The sequence below is a fragment of the Muntiacus reevesi genome, chromosome 12 (assembly GCF_963930625.1).
Source record: "Muntiacus reevesi chromosome 12, mMunRee1.1, whole genome shotgun sequence".
Classification (NCBI taxonomy): domain Eukaryota; kingdom Metazoa; phylum Chordata; class Mammalia; order Artiodactyla; family Cervidae; genus Muntiacus; species Muntiacus reevesi.
Window position 1 is genome coordinate 328,503 of NC_089260.1, and position 13,771 is coordinate 342,273.

The 13,771-nt window shown below is 47.9% G+C and overlaps 1 protein-coding gene across 1 annotated transcript in view; it reads left to right on the forward strand.

Moving 5' to 3' along the window:
- Positions 1 to 13,771, forward strand: part of SNTB1 (syntrophin beta 1) — a 243,608-nt gene that overhangs the window by 206,477 nt on the left and 23,360 nt on the right. The window contains exon 4 of the mRNA XM_065902993.1: positions 6,401 to 6,540. Coding sequence (XP_065759065.1) covers positions 6,401 to 6,540 — 140 coding nt within the window. The remainder of the gene's footprint in view (positions 1 to 6,400; positions 6,541 to 13,771) is intronic.

Below are 13,771 nucleotides of genomic sequence, written 5' to 3' on the forward strand. Positions count from 1 at the left end.
CCTCTCTGAGAGTTGGTGCAGGGATTAATTATCTAATGTTTGTAGAGCATCTGGAAGTTGATAACTGCTAATTATTTTACCCTGGTATCTTGTCCTTTGTTCTAAACACTTAGCAACCTGCAATGAAAAGACGCTAAAGTCGAGGGCCTTCCCTGGCGGTCCAGTGGCCAAGACTTTGCCTCCCAGTGCTGGGGGTGGGGGCTCCAATTCCTCGTCAGGAAGCTAGGATCCCGCGTGCCTTGTGGCCAAAAAAACCCCAAACAAACATAAAACAACAACAGAAGCAGTACTGCAACAAATTCAATAAAGACTTTGAAAATGGTCCACATCAGGAAAAAAAAATCTTATAAAAAAGGTTGTCAAGGTAACCACAATCTCTAAAACGAGGTTGTGGTTGACCGTCTTCCCTTCCGAACGTCTTTCCCTCTACTGTTAGTGACTGTCTGTCCCAGACCTTCCTTCCCAAGCAGCATGGCTGGAGGAAGAGTGTGCTTGAGGTGTGAAATGGACAGAGTCAAGCTGCCAGTACCAACCATATAAAAAAGTGAAGGTGAGAGTCGCTCAGTCCTGTCTGACTCTTTGGGACCCCGTGGACTCTAGCCCGCCTGGCTCCTCTGTCCCTGGAATTCGTTCAGAGTAGTTCCAGCTGAGAACTGGTAAAGCTTGCTTTTGAAGATGTTGTTATCTGATTCCAAAGACTCCGAGCTCGGCCTGCCTCCTTCCGCCTTCACCTTGTGCTCAAGTAGAAGGCAGAAAATAAGCAGGTGGGGCAGAGTGAGTTGGTGTGAGGAGGGAAAGAGAACCCACCCTTCGTCTTTTTCCAGTGAACACAGAAGAGGTTTAAAGCAAGAGTCTAGAAGCTAAAGCAGTTCCAGCCTGTAAACAGGGAACTTTATACTGAAAAAAAAAAAGGTCTGATTTTGAGTTTGGAGAAGCTGTTAGCGGTAATTTAGACTTGCCCCACCCTTTGGCAGATAAGGACATTAGAGCTGCCAAGGTAAATAATTCTCATCCGAGGTCACTCAGATCTTTAATTCAATATTCTTAGTAGGAAGGACTAATTTTTTTTTAATTCCATAGGACTCTTTACTCTTTGTTAATTTTTACTTATATTAAATTTTATTTATTTTTCTTCCAGTTTTATTTCAATATAATTGGCATACAGCTCTGTATAAGTTTAAGATGTACAACATAATGATTTTACCTACCATACCTCATGGACTGATTACCACAATAAGTTTAGTGAATATCCACCATCTCATAAAAACACAAAATAAAAGAAAAAGAAAAAAATTTTTTTCCCTGTGATGAGAGCTCTTGGCATTTGCTTTCTTAAGAGCTTTCATGTATAGCACACAGCAGTGTTAATTATATTAATCACATTCATCACTAATACTTATTTACCTCATAACTGGAAGTGTGTACCTTTTGACCATCTTCCTCCAATACCGCTTCCTTTCCTCCCACCTCTGAATCACAAATCTGATCTTTCTACCAGTTTGTCTGTTTCTTTGAAGTATAATTGACCTACAGCACGTTATTGGTTCCAAGTGCACAAATTAGTGATTCAGTATTTCTAGACATTGCAAAATGTTCAAAAAAAAAGCTAATATGCTTAAGGCTCGCCTGCTTACTGTATGCAGGACACCTTCCTAGGCTCTCGGTTGTGTGTGAATTCATCTTATCTGTATAACTCTAAGAGGCAACAGTATCATTCTTCTCTTTGAAATACCTACAGAAAGGGCACGGAAAGATTTTGGAAAAACCATCTCTTTGAAAATAATCTGCAGATTTCAAATATTTTAGAGGAAATGAAGTCAGCAGTTTTCAAACTGTATTTCGGTGTTTGTTAGGAATGCTGCTCAGAGGTGTGAGTTGTCAGAAGATAAAGACATAAAATCTGGGACCCCAGCCAGGCTGCAGCCCTATATACACTCTCTTCCGATTGTTGCACGTTTTGTTTTATGACTAGATGACTTATGAGTCCTGTCTCAAGCTGAGGATTCAATGACTACTGCCTTCAATATCTGTTTTAAAATTGAGATATAATTGACACAGAACATTGTGTAGAGTTCCGAGTGTGCAGCATGTTGACGTCATACATTTATATCTGCGTGTTCCCTCGCCTTTTTAGTTTTTGGCAATGTTTATTTGGCTGCGTCGGGTCTTAGCCGCTGCACCCGGGAGCCCCTGCAGTGCGTGGACTCTGGTTGTGCTGCGCGGGTGCAGTCTGTGTGGCTCGCAGGCCCTCAAGTGCCCAGACCCGGCGGCACGGCAGCTCTCCGGTCGGGTGCAGGGGCGTAGTTGCTCCACAGCTCCTGGGATCTCAGTATCCCCATCAGGAATCGAACCCGTGTCCCCTGCATCGCAAAGCGGATCCTTAACCACTGGACCACCAGGAAAGTCCCTGTCACACCTGTTTCAGGAGTCATGTTTCAGTAAAATGCAGACACAACCCCAGAACTGTTGCATTAACATCGAAGAATCTTTGGATGCCAGGAAATTTGGATTTGTAATAGAAGGTAGCACCAAACAACAGCCTAAATATTCAAGCCTGAATAAAAGTGTCCTTGAAACACTTTACAATATGAGCTCATGTGACCCAAAGTATGGTTTTAAAAATCTGCTCTTCAACATGATTTTCTCTCCTTATAAAGTCAGTGGTCCTCATGGGCAGACTCCTGTTACCTTTGAGCGTGCATGTAGTACCAGACTGCACCTTCTGCACAGAGTTGGTGGGGGCGCCCTCTGTGAGTCTGCTAGTAGCGGACTTAACCTGTCAGCAGAGGTTTTTAATAAGTCACAAACTGTTCTAGGGCTTTGGAATTGTTCATACCTGTGTATACCACTTGACACGTGGGCTAGTTTATGATTCCACAATTAGAAAGATCTGCATGTTACTGAGGGTATTTACTTTAAGGTTTATTTTGCAAACTTCATATTGTTTTTGAAGAAGGATTCTTAGTTGTGTTCACATTGAGAAGACTGGTTCCAGACAAAGTCAATGGATCAGATCTGACTAGGTAAGGTAGGCACTTTGGGAGGATTGTCTATAGCTTCTCCAGTCCTGTGTAATGAGCTGGAAAAGCAATTTACTAAGTTTAATGTTGTTGTTCAGTCGCTCAGTTGTGTCTGACTCTGCGCCCCCATGGACTGCAGCACGCCAGGCGTCCCCGTCCTTCACTGTCTCCCAGAGTCAGCTCAAACTCATGTCCACTGAGTCAGTGATGCCATCCAAATATCTCGTCCTCTGTCACCCCCTTCTCCTGCCTTCACTCTTTCCCAGCATCAGGGTCTTTTCCAATGACTCAACTCTTCACATCAGGTGGCCAAAGTATTGGAGCTTCAGCTTCAGCCTCAGTCCTTCCAATGAACATTCGTCCATCCTTTAGGATGAAGGATGGACTGGTTGGATCTCCTTGCAGTCCAAGGGACTCTCAAGAGTCTTCTCCAACACCACAGTTCAAAAGCATCAATTCTTCAGTGCTCAGCCTTCTTTATGGTCCAACTCTCACGTCTGTACATGATTAATGGAAAAACAATGGCTTTGATTATACGAACCTCTATCAGCAAAGTGATGTCTCTGCTTTATAATATGCTGTCTGACTTGTCATAGCTTTTCTTCCAAGGAGCAAGTATGTTTTAATTTCATGGTTAATGTAGAGGCTGGAAAAAACTTATTCCAACCCCCAAACACTTTATGCCTTGAGACCATAGCTTATTCACCTTGTATGGTCTGGTACTTTGCTTTCTCTGTCAATTCATTTCAATCTCTTAAAAGATGCTGTTGTTCTGCTGGAAAAAGCAATAAGCTAGAGTTCAATTTTTTTTGCATGCATAAAATGCATAAAGGAGAAAATAAGCCAGGCAGTCATTCATATTCTAGTATTAATAACTTTACAGGGCATTTCTTCATTCTAAAAAGGAAATTCTTATTTGAAATTGTTGGAAGAAGGGCATTAAAAGAGAAAAGTGATCATTGTGCAATGAATTCTTCCTGGGAGGAGGATGAATTGAAATTGTCAGCACCGAAGATATTCTTGGCTTGCCTTATCATTTTTCCCAAGGAAAGTCAGTTCTTTGTCATATTGTTGCCATTTCCAAAGAATACCTTTTTTTGAAAAGTTTAAACATCCCTGAGTCTTCCACAATTTTCTCATACTGAGTTTTACCATCTGCCAGGTACCATGTGTGGCACATAACATGCACTGTCTCATTTGATCTGCACGCCAGCCTTATGAGGGCCATGCTGCTAAATGGGCTTTAGCTGTCATTCAGTCGCTCAGTCATGTCCGACTCATTGCGACCCCATGGACTGCAGAACGCCAGGCCTCCCTGTCCATCACCAACTCCCGGAGTTTACTCAAACTCACGTCCATTGAATCAGTGATGTCATCCAGCCATCTCATCCTCTGTCGTCCCCTTCTTCTCCTGCCCTCAATCTTTACCAGCATCAGGGTCTTTTCCAATGAGTCAGCTCTTCTCATCAGGTGGCCAAAGTATTGGAGTTTCAGCTTCAACATCAGTCCCTCCAATGAACACCCAGGACTGATCTCCTTTAGGATTGAGTGGTTTGATCTCATGTCCATGAACAGGCTCTAAATGGTGTTTATTCTGCATTTTAGATATTTTAACTCAATCTTCACACCACCCTCTATAGGTCCTATTATTTCCCCATTTCACAGATAGAGAAACAGGGATACAAAGAGATTCACTGACCTGCCCAGTATCACCTGATCTTGTGGGATCTTGCAGCGCACTGTGGAGCTGTGATTTATATCCAGGGCTTCTAGCTCCAGAATATACTGTTGTATATTGATGTTATCATCATCAGGGGGAAATAGAAGCACAGAGTTAACAACTTGCCCCGAGTCACACAGGGATGAACACTGGAGCAGGGTCTCAGGTTCAGGCAGCCTGCAAGCCGCAGCCCTCATATCCTGCAGATCGCCTTTTCTGATCAGTCGTTTCTAAAGCCGCACACACTAGCTTCCACTCAGCGCAGATCTCACTGAGGCACTTAAGAAAAGATAATGGTAAGAACAGGAAAGGAGGAAATTAGCTTTATCATTTATTTAGCTTCCTGATTAGTTTGTTTACTTGGTTCACTGTTTCCTTTCATTCTGAGTCGATGCGGAATAGTGGTTCATTAAGAGAGAGTTGAATCCTCACTGGATTAGTTGCCAGAGTCAGAGACGACCCTAACCTCATCTAGAGCAGTGTTTCTTATCTTTAATGAGCATATGAAGACCTGGTGAGGACGCAGATGCTGACTCAACAGGTCTGGGGTGAGCCGAGGTTCTGCATTCCTCGCAAGCGTCCAGGTGATGCCGATGCTGCTGGAACATGATCCGTGCTTTAAGTAGCAAGGCTGGAGTATTGAGCTTTTCCAAACTGATCAGAAAGATTTACTCCAGGGCCCAGAGTTAAAATAGGAAGGAAGACATTTTCATAGATGGAAGAACACTTAAAGAGTTTGGTCAAATCAACACTGGACAGAGGAGGAATGACCCATGAAATAAGATCTGAGCTACACAGATTCAATCTTAGGATTGAAAGGACCCTTAAAGGTCACCTGGTCCAAACATCCAGCCAATGTTTGAATCCTCTTGGATCCCTGCCAGGTCATCTCAGCCCTTAAGTTAAAGAAGTATTTGCCATGAATGGAAATAAACATTCAATAGAACAAGAGAATTTCAAGATGGTGCCTGAATCACAGAAACAATCAAAGAGCAAACGGCTTTTGGAAGAGCTGTGATGTCTCACGCCGGCGCAGACAGACGTTTGCCTCTGTGCTACATTTTTAGAGTCTCTGGATATTGCTTCAGAAGTTTTCAGACCTACCATTTCATAATAAAAGCAGTGCACTCTGTCAGAGGGCCACTTGGGAGTGCTTCTTCCCCTACGCGTGCACCCCGCCGTGAGTAGAGATGTCTGTGCTGACTGGCAGGTGGGAAACACCACCGCTGTTGGCTGCCGGCTACTTCTTGGCGGCACTGACTGTAAACCAGGGCCCTTGAGAAACCGTCTATTTTCAAGGATCCAGAATCCTGCAACAATAAACGATTTACTCTCACTTTGATTTTACGTGCGTGCATCATGTCCAGCTGTTTGCGATTCCGTGGACTGGGGCCACCAGGCTCCTCTGTCCCTGGGATTCTCCAGGCGAGAATACTGGAGCAGGTTGCCGTTTCCTCCTCCAGGGGGTCTTTCGACCCAGGGATGGACCGGTGTCTCCTGTGCTTCCTGCATTGGCGGCAGATTCACTGAGCCCCCTGGGGACTGGCCTGAACCAAAAGACACTTGTGCGTGGGGCCTTCTGACGGGAGCCGCCAGCTTCTCCGTCCCAGTTTCTCTCGTCTCGGGCTGGCGCCTGATGGTCCTCTGCTCTCTGTTCCAGGTGCCCGGGGACAGCGAGAAGCAGTGGAAGCCAGCCCTGGTCGTGCTGACGGAGCAGGACCTGCTGGTTTATGACAGCATGCCACGGAGAAAGGAGTCCTGGCTCAGCCCGGCTCACACCTGCCCGCTTCTCGCCACCAGGTAGCCATGGCCTTGTGTCTGGGTGAGGACTTTGCTGTTTGAAGCTCTTCATCAATGATAATTATTTCAACATGCCATATTACTGCTCCCTCTTGCAGCAGGAACTGAGAGTTCCTCCAGAATGTAGGCACACATTTTTAGCCACTTAGATTAATATCATTTCTGGCGGAATACAGGGCAACACAAAGCCATTTCTTCCTAATGGGAAACAGTGACACCAGTGACATGGTCCCAGCCTAGTCAGCTTCCTGGGTCTGCATCGCATCCACTTTGAGATGAACTCCACACGTGTGTCTACTCTTGAAGTTCAGGTAGAATCAAGTAAGGGTCTTCACTTGGTGGCACAAAGAATGTCATGTGGGGAAGTCCCCCTGTGCTTCTGAAGCTCGGTCAGCAGGAGACCCCGTGGCAAGTCCTTCTGCAGCTGGGGTGCTCCCCCTGGAAGTGGGGCTGCTGGGGCCTGTGGTCAGCAGCTTCGGGGCACTCTTGTTGCTCATGTGAGTTTACCCGAGCTCACCGTGTGCTTCAGTCCCTTCTCTGAAGTCCCGTGTCCTGAGCGCAGAGCACATCAGAACAGACTCTTGCTTTCAGACCTGGCTCCTGCGGCTGGCTCTCTGTACATGCTTTTGATAATGGGTTTACTTTTCACTGCTCCTGCTACGTCTCTTTCTCTACCTAGAAGGTCTGTGTCCATAATGTTTGTGGCCCCTGCTGGCATAGTTGCTGGCAACTTGGGGCCCTTAAACGTCCATAAAATGAATTATTGAACAATGTGGGGCAGGCTCTGAAAGGAGTTTGGCCCAACGGACAGAGCATAGTGGACTGAGGTTTGGGGGCATCTGTTCTGGGTCAGAGATACAGTCGAGATGGCTTCTCCTATCTGAGTGGATTGAGATGCCAAACAGGTTATATTCAAGGCTCAGGTGCAAGAAGAGAACAGACCCAGTAGCAGAGCAGAAGTACCACAAAAATAAAAACGACAACAGTGACCAGAGCTGAAGCTCCCTGAACTCTCTCCTACTTACATCATGGTCGGTGATGGGGAACAGCAAGGGCATCCTGAGAGTACCCATTGTTGGCCTCAGAGGTGAACAGAGGAAGCCTTCAGGGGCTGGGAACCAGGCCTAGATCACTTAGACATTCATCAAGTAAATAAAATGAAATAAAACAGTAATTTAATTTTTTTGTCCTTCAGCCTCAAAAATCTTGGCAGGATAACTATTAAAATACTATTCATGTTTCAATGAAACGCAATAATCAGAATACGAGTATCCTAAGATGTTCCTGCAAAGATTAGGGCTGTTCCTTGGGCTTCGTTCAAATTCAGGCCAATCCCTGTCACTTTCCGCAGTTAATATCCACACTCTTCATCCACTGGCGTTCAGGTTCTAAGACATTCCTGTAATTGAAACAGAAAGATTAGACCACAGTCACTGTCTCCCAGTTACTAAGAAGATGTATTGGACTCATGCCTCTTGGAACGGTTTTCAGAAACAAAAGTTTAAAGAAGGTAAAGTTTCTAGGTACTTTTCAGGCAACTTGAAAATAAAACTTACCTTAACACATAGCGTTTGTCTCTCAGTTTCTGAGCATTCTGACTAGTGGAGGCTGCTGTTTCATTCCTGTGTGTGTACTTATTGATTCAGGATTTTAAACATTCAGTTCCTTGAGTGCACTGGCCACATGTCAAGGATTCAGTAGTTGGGGCCGGTGGCCGCTGTTTTGCATGGCACGGATCTAGAACAGTTCCAGCATCACAGAATGTTCTGTTGGACAGCAGTGGCCTGGAGCATACATGACTCCCTCGGAATTTGTCCCAAGCCGTCCGTCAAAAGCTTAGGCGCACAAGCTGGGCACCTGTGGCTCTTTGTGACCCCATGGACTGCAGCAGTCTCCCCGTCCATCACTACTTCCCAGAGCTTGCTCAAATTTACATCCATTGAGTCAGTGATGCCACCCAACCATCTCATCCTCTGTCGTCCCCTTCTCCTCCTACCCTCGATCTTTCCTAGCATCAGGGTCTTTTCCAATGAGTCAGCTCTTCACATCAGGTGGCCAAAGTATTGGAGCTTCAGCAAATGAACTCTTAAAAAAACAAAGTCCGCTGAAGGAGGGACGGGCACACAGACGCAGTAATTGGTAGCTGGGTAGCTGTCGGTGGGCACCAAAAGCACCCATCAGAGACCCACCAGCCATACGGATGTCAGGTCTGCATTATGAGCAGAACACACAGAGAACCTAAAGCTATAAGCCTGCGTCCAACTGGAGGCAGAAGATGGAGTTCCCATTCCGTGCCAACTGGGCTCATTTAGAACAGAAGATGTAACATTTAAAAAGACCAGCATCCAGGGGCTTCCCTGAGCGTTCAGTGGTTAAGACTTCGCCTTCCACTGCAGGGGGTGCAGATTGGATCCCTGGTTGGGGAGCTAAGACCCCACCTGCCTCAGCCAAGAAACCGAAACATAATATGGGAGCAATATTGTAAAAAGTTCAATAAAGGCTTTAAAAAGAAGGAAAAAATTCAGGGTCTGCCATCTAAATATAAAGGCGACGTGCTGGGGATGCCTGATTTCCCGTCTCACCACCCTGTCCCAGATTACTGACCTCTGAACTGCAGAACAGCTCATCCTGAAGTGTGTGTATTAGCCCCGCGAGCAATGATACAATCAGGCCCGTAACTGTGCCCCTGACCTCCAGCTGGAAGCCCGGGAGGCAGCTGAGATGTGGAGTCTCTCCTTACTGCAGCCCTGCCTGGAAGCGGAGGAGCTGGACTCCCATCCTCGCCTTCTCTCCCACAACAGGGCTTACCCCAGCGGTCACTGCACCTCCCTCCTTCCCAGCCCGCTCTGTTCATGCCCTGGGTCAAAAGCTGCCGTCTGCCCAGCCCAGCGGGGGATGCACTTTAGGGAAACAGGCTTTTAGCTGAACTTTCACTTGCTCATCAGCTCCCGTGTTTGCCTGCATTGGTCCTGGCTAGCTTCCTGGACCCTGTGCGTGTGTCTCGAAAAAGACTTTTGGGCAACAAACAGCGAGGAGGACGCGCCCTCCGTCTCCCCGTGTAATCACAGTGGAGACGCAGCCCCTTTGCAGCCGCAGGCTGGGAGCAGCGTTCCTGCCCTGAAGGCGGACACGGTCCCTGCGCGGCAGGCCGGTTCTCCTGTTACTGGAGGGTGTGTGGTGGGTCCGGCTGCTTGTCACTCAAAACCCAATAAACAGGCCAGGTTGGTGGAAAGTTTGCTTTATTTCAGGGGCCGGCGCTGGGGGTGGGGGTGGATGTCTGTGCAAAGGCCCAGTCCTCCCCTGACAAGCGGTGAGAGCTCTCACAGACAGACTGGGCGGGGGCCTGCAGAAGCAGCGCCGGCAGCTCTGACCGCTCTTCAGACTGGCCCTCAGTGGGCTGACGGGCATCGTCTTGGTGGTTTCGGGGACAGCTCATCCCCAGCTCTGGGGCCATTCGTTCTCATTTCTCTGGGGCCAGTTCTCAGAACTGTGGCAGCTCATGTCCTGGGTAATGTCTGGTCATCGTGTAGCTAACTTCTCCCACCCGGTGTCCTAGTATCGATAAGACTGCTCGTAGGATATATCTCAGAATATTATCTGCAGCCCCCGAGAAAGAACTGAAGGCCCTTGACCATGCCTCATGACTAGATTGTTAGTATTCAGTCTCCGGGACTGTTTTCCGTTGTTTTCTCATTTGTCACTTTTCTGATTAAACCCATCCTTCGACTAGAGTTTTCCACAAACAAGAGGCAGGCAGGGGACGTGGGTGGGGGCATGGACCACACGGCCCCGCTCCGTTTCGCTCTGAGGTGGGAGGCCAGGCGTGGCAGATGCCCAGGGAAACCCCGGTCCTCTCACTACAGAAGTCACCCCAGCGCTTCCTCTGGGAAGGAGAGCTGCTCCCCAACCTCATGTTGAAGTTCATCGAGCGACTCTTTCATTTACTTCTTGTGTGTTCCGTGCACGCACCTGTGGCTCTGTGCGCTTGGTATATGAGCGTTCAGGCACATAGCCTGTCTAGTAGCATTATTTTTCCAAAGAAGGGGAGTCGTGTCTTTTTAAAATTTCTTTTGAAGACCTTCTCTTAAGGTATTATTTATAAACAGTGCTGTACACGAATCTTAAATGTGTAGTTCACTTAATTTTTATTTGTAGATACAGAGCCACATCGTCTAAAGTTTTATTATAGGTTAGGGTGTCTGCTAATTAATCATCCTGGGTAACTTTATCAGGAAGGCCATTATGTACCATCTGCAAATAGCTAGACCCAGCTGCTAATAAACCCGTGGCTGACCTTTGTGGAAGGAGCGTAGACAAGGCCAAGGGCTTTACATGGATTCTACCTGAGTTTGCAAAACTTGCTCAATTTAAGAATCACCTGGATATTCATTAAAGATACTAGTCCCAAGCACCCTGCCCTGGAGATCCGGGCTCAGCAGGCCCGGGTTGAGTCAGGAGTCTGTTTAACAAGCATCAGATGTAGTGCTCAGAGTTACCACGTTTAACCCTCGCAGCCCTACGAGGTTTGGGTTTCATTCCTGTTTCACAGAGAAGTGAACTGAGGAACTAAGAGGTTACGTAACTGACCCACCGTTGTACAACTGGTGAGAAACAGGCCCAGAATTCTGATGCTGAATCCGCTCTTGTTTTAAAAGATTTAGTTAGTTTCAGCTGCTCTGGGTCTTTGTTGCTGCGTGCACTGACCGGGAGCTGCTCCCCCGCTGCGACGTGAAGACGCCTCTTGTGGAGCAGAGGCTCTGGTGCTCAGGCCTCAGTACTGGGCACATGGGCTTAGTTGCCCTGTGACATGTGGCATCTTCCCAGACCAGGTACCGAGCCCCTATCCCCTGCATTGGCAGGCAGATTCTTCACCACTAGACCACCAGGGAAGCCCTGAATCCACCTTCTTAACCACCATTCAGTAGTCAGAATGGTGGCTCCAATGGGAAAGAATCTGCCTGTAATGCAGGAGACTAGAGATCCAACCAGTCCATCCTAAAGGAGATCAGTCCTGGGTGTTCATTGGAAGGACAGATGCTGAAGCTGAAACTCCAGTACTTTGGCCACCTCATGCGAAGAGCTGATTGATTTGAAAAGACCCTGATGCTGGGAAAGATTAAGGCAGGAGGAGAAGGGGATAACAGAAGATGAGGTGGTTGGATCGCATCATCGACTCGATGGACATGGGTTTGGGTGAACTCCAGGAGATAGTGAAGGACAGGGAGGCCTGGCGTGCTGCAGTCCACGGGGTCGCAAAGAGTCGGACACGGCCGAGTGACTCGGCGACAGCAACTGCACCATTCTCTGCAGCCTCCAGGAGCGTGTTTCCTATTCTCTAAAGATCAGGTGGCTCTTTGAAATTGCTGAGTGGATCATATAAATCTTTCCTTAGTGCTCCTGACAACTTAGTCATAAACAGAGAGGCGTTCAGAACCTCCAGCAGAGTGAGGACAGAGCTGGGGACTCTCTGAGACCTGGAATTTATGGCCAGGACTTAGACCAGGAGCTCTCAAAGAGTGGTCCCCAGCCGGGAACGTGAGCCCTGCCTGGGAACGTGGGCACATTGCAAATCCTCTGGCCCACTTCAGAAGAGTTAAATCAGAAACCCCAGGACTGCGGCCCGGCCCACATGTCAGGGCACAAGCCCGCCAGGTGCTTCTGATGGGGGCAGATGAGAGGCCCTACTGGCCCCCAGGGTTCCTGGCGGGAAGGAAACGCTGTGGCCAGCGCCAGGGCCTTTGTCCTCTGTGTTCTTCAGAAGCAGCACTTTGCTTCAGGCAGTGGTGACCACTGGTGAGCGAGTTCAAAGGCTGTCCTGGATCCAGGGTGCCCGCAGGGTCGTCAGCAGTTCCCAGAATGTGTCTATGGATGCCCCGCTCTTCCACCTCATAGGCATTTCCCACTGGTCCTTTGCTGTCTACCTCAGCTTCCTCCAGATGACCGCACGGTGCCCCATCAACGGATCCTCCAGGACACAGGCCGCTACTGCACAGCAATGACTCAAGTACAGGCTCGTTTAGCATAAGGCCTGGCACATGGCCACAACAAAATACCGTAGGTCGGTAATTATTGTCTCACAATTCTGGCAGCTGGAGGTCTAAGATCAGGGTACCAGCAAGGTTTGTTTCTGGTGAGAACTCGTGTGTGTGTGTGTGTGTGTCTGTGTCTGTGTGTGTGTGTGTGCGTGCTGCATCAGGGTCTTAGTTCCGTGTGCGCGTGTGTGTGTGTGTGCGCGCGTGTGTGTGTGTGTGTGTGTGTGTGTGTGCGCGCACGCGCGCGCTGCGTCAGGGTCTTAGTTCCCTGGCCAGCGATCAGACCCGTGCCCCCTGCATAGGGAACGCAGCGTCCTAACCACTAGGCCACCATGCAAGTCCTGAGAGCTGTCTGCTTGATTTGCAGATGCTGTCGCCTTGCTGTGCATGGTCACAGGACTTACTTGTGTCCCTGAGGAGAGAACACTTGAGCTATCTGGGGTCTCTTCTTACACGGACACTAATCCCATCAGAGCAGGGCCCCATCCTTGTGACCGCATTTAACCTTAATGACCTTGGTTCTATCCCTAAATACAATGACATTGTAGATTGGAGCCTCTCTCTATGAACTGATGGCTGGGGCAGAATTCAACCCATTGCACCGGCACAGGTACGGCCTTATTTAACATGATGCACGCAGCAAGACTGGCAGCTGTCAGTCCTGGTGCCTTCATCTTAGGCGTCCTGGAAAGCATCGGTCAGAGTGTCAGAGGGCCCTTTCTCTTGCAGAAGAACTGTCTGGGACTGTAGCCCGTAGGGAACAGGTTTCTTCTAAAATCCAGTCATTCCTCAGCTCAGACATTTCATTGATTTGCTGATTTCTTTGTGGTTCTTTTTTTGGGGGTGGGGGGGAGGGCATCCAGGCATATCAAATGTATATTTTTCTGGAAGATGAAAATGTGATTGTGTTTCAAGGCAGAGGCACTAGAAATGCTCACAATGGTCTTCGTGTCAGCTGCCACAGGAAGCTTCCAGGCCATCACTCCTTCTACTGACAGCATTCCATGCTGCCTCTGTGCCCAAATGGTGCTGCTCACAGCAGTGTGCTCAGGAAGCTTGCAAACATATTGTAATTTTAGCTCCTCTCATCCCTCAGCTATTTATGAGGCCTTGGGAAAGCATTTTTTTGCCTAGCCAAAGCTTATTTGATGTTGCTGAACGTTAAAAAGAAAGAAAGAAAGGTGTTCTTGCCCAAACGG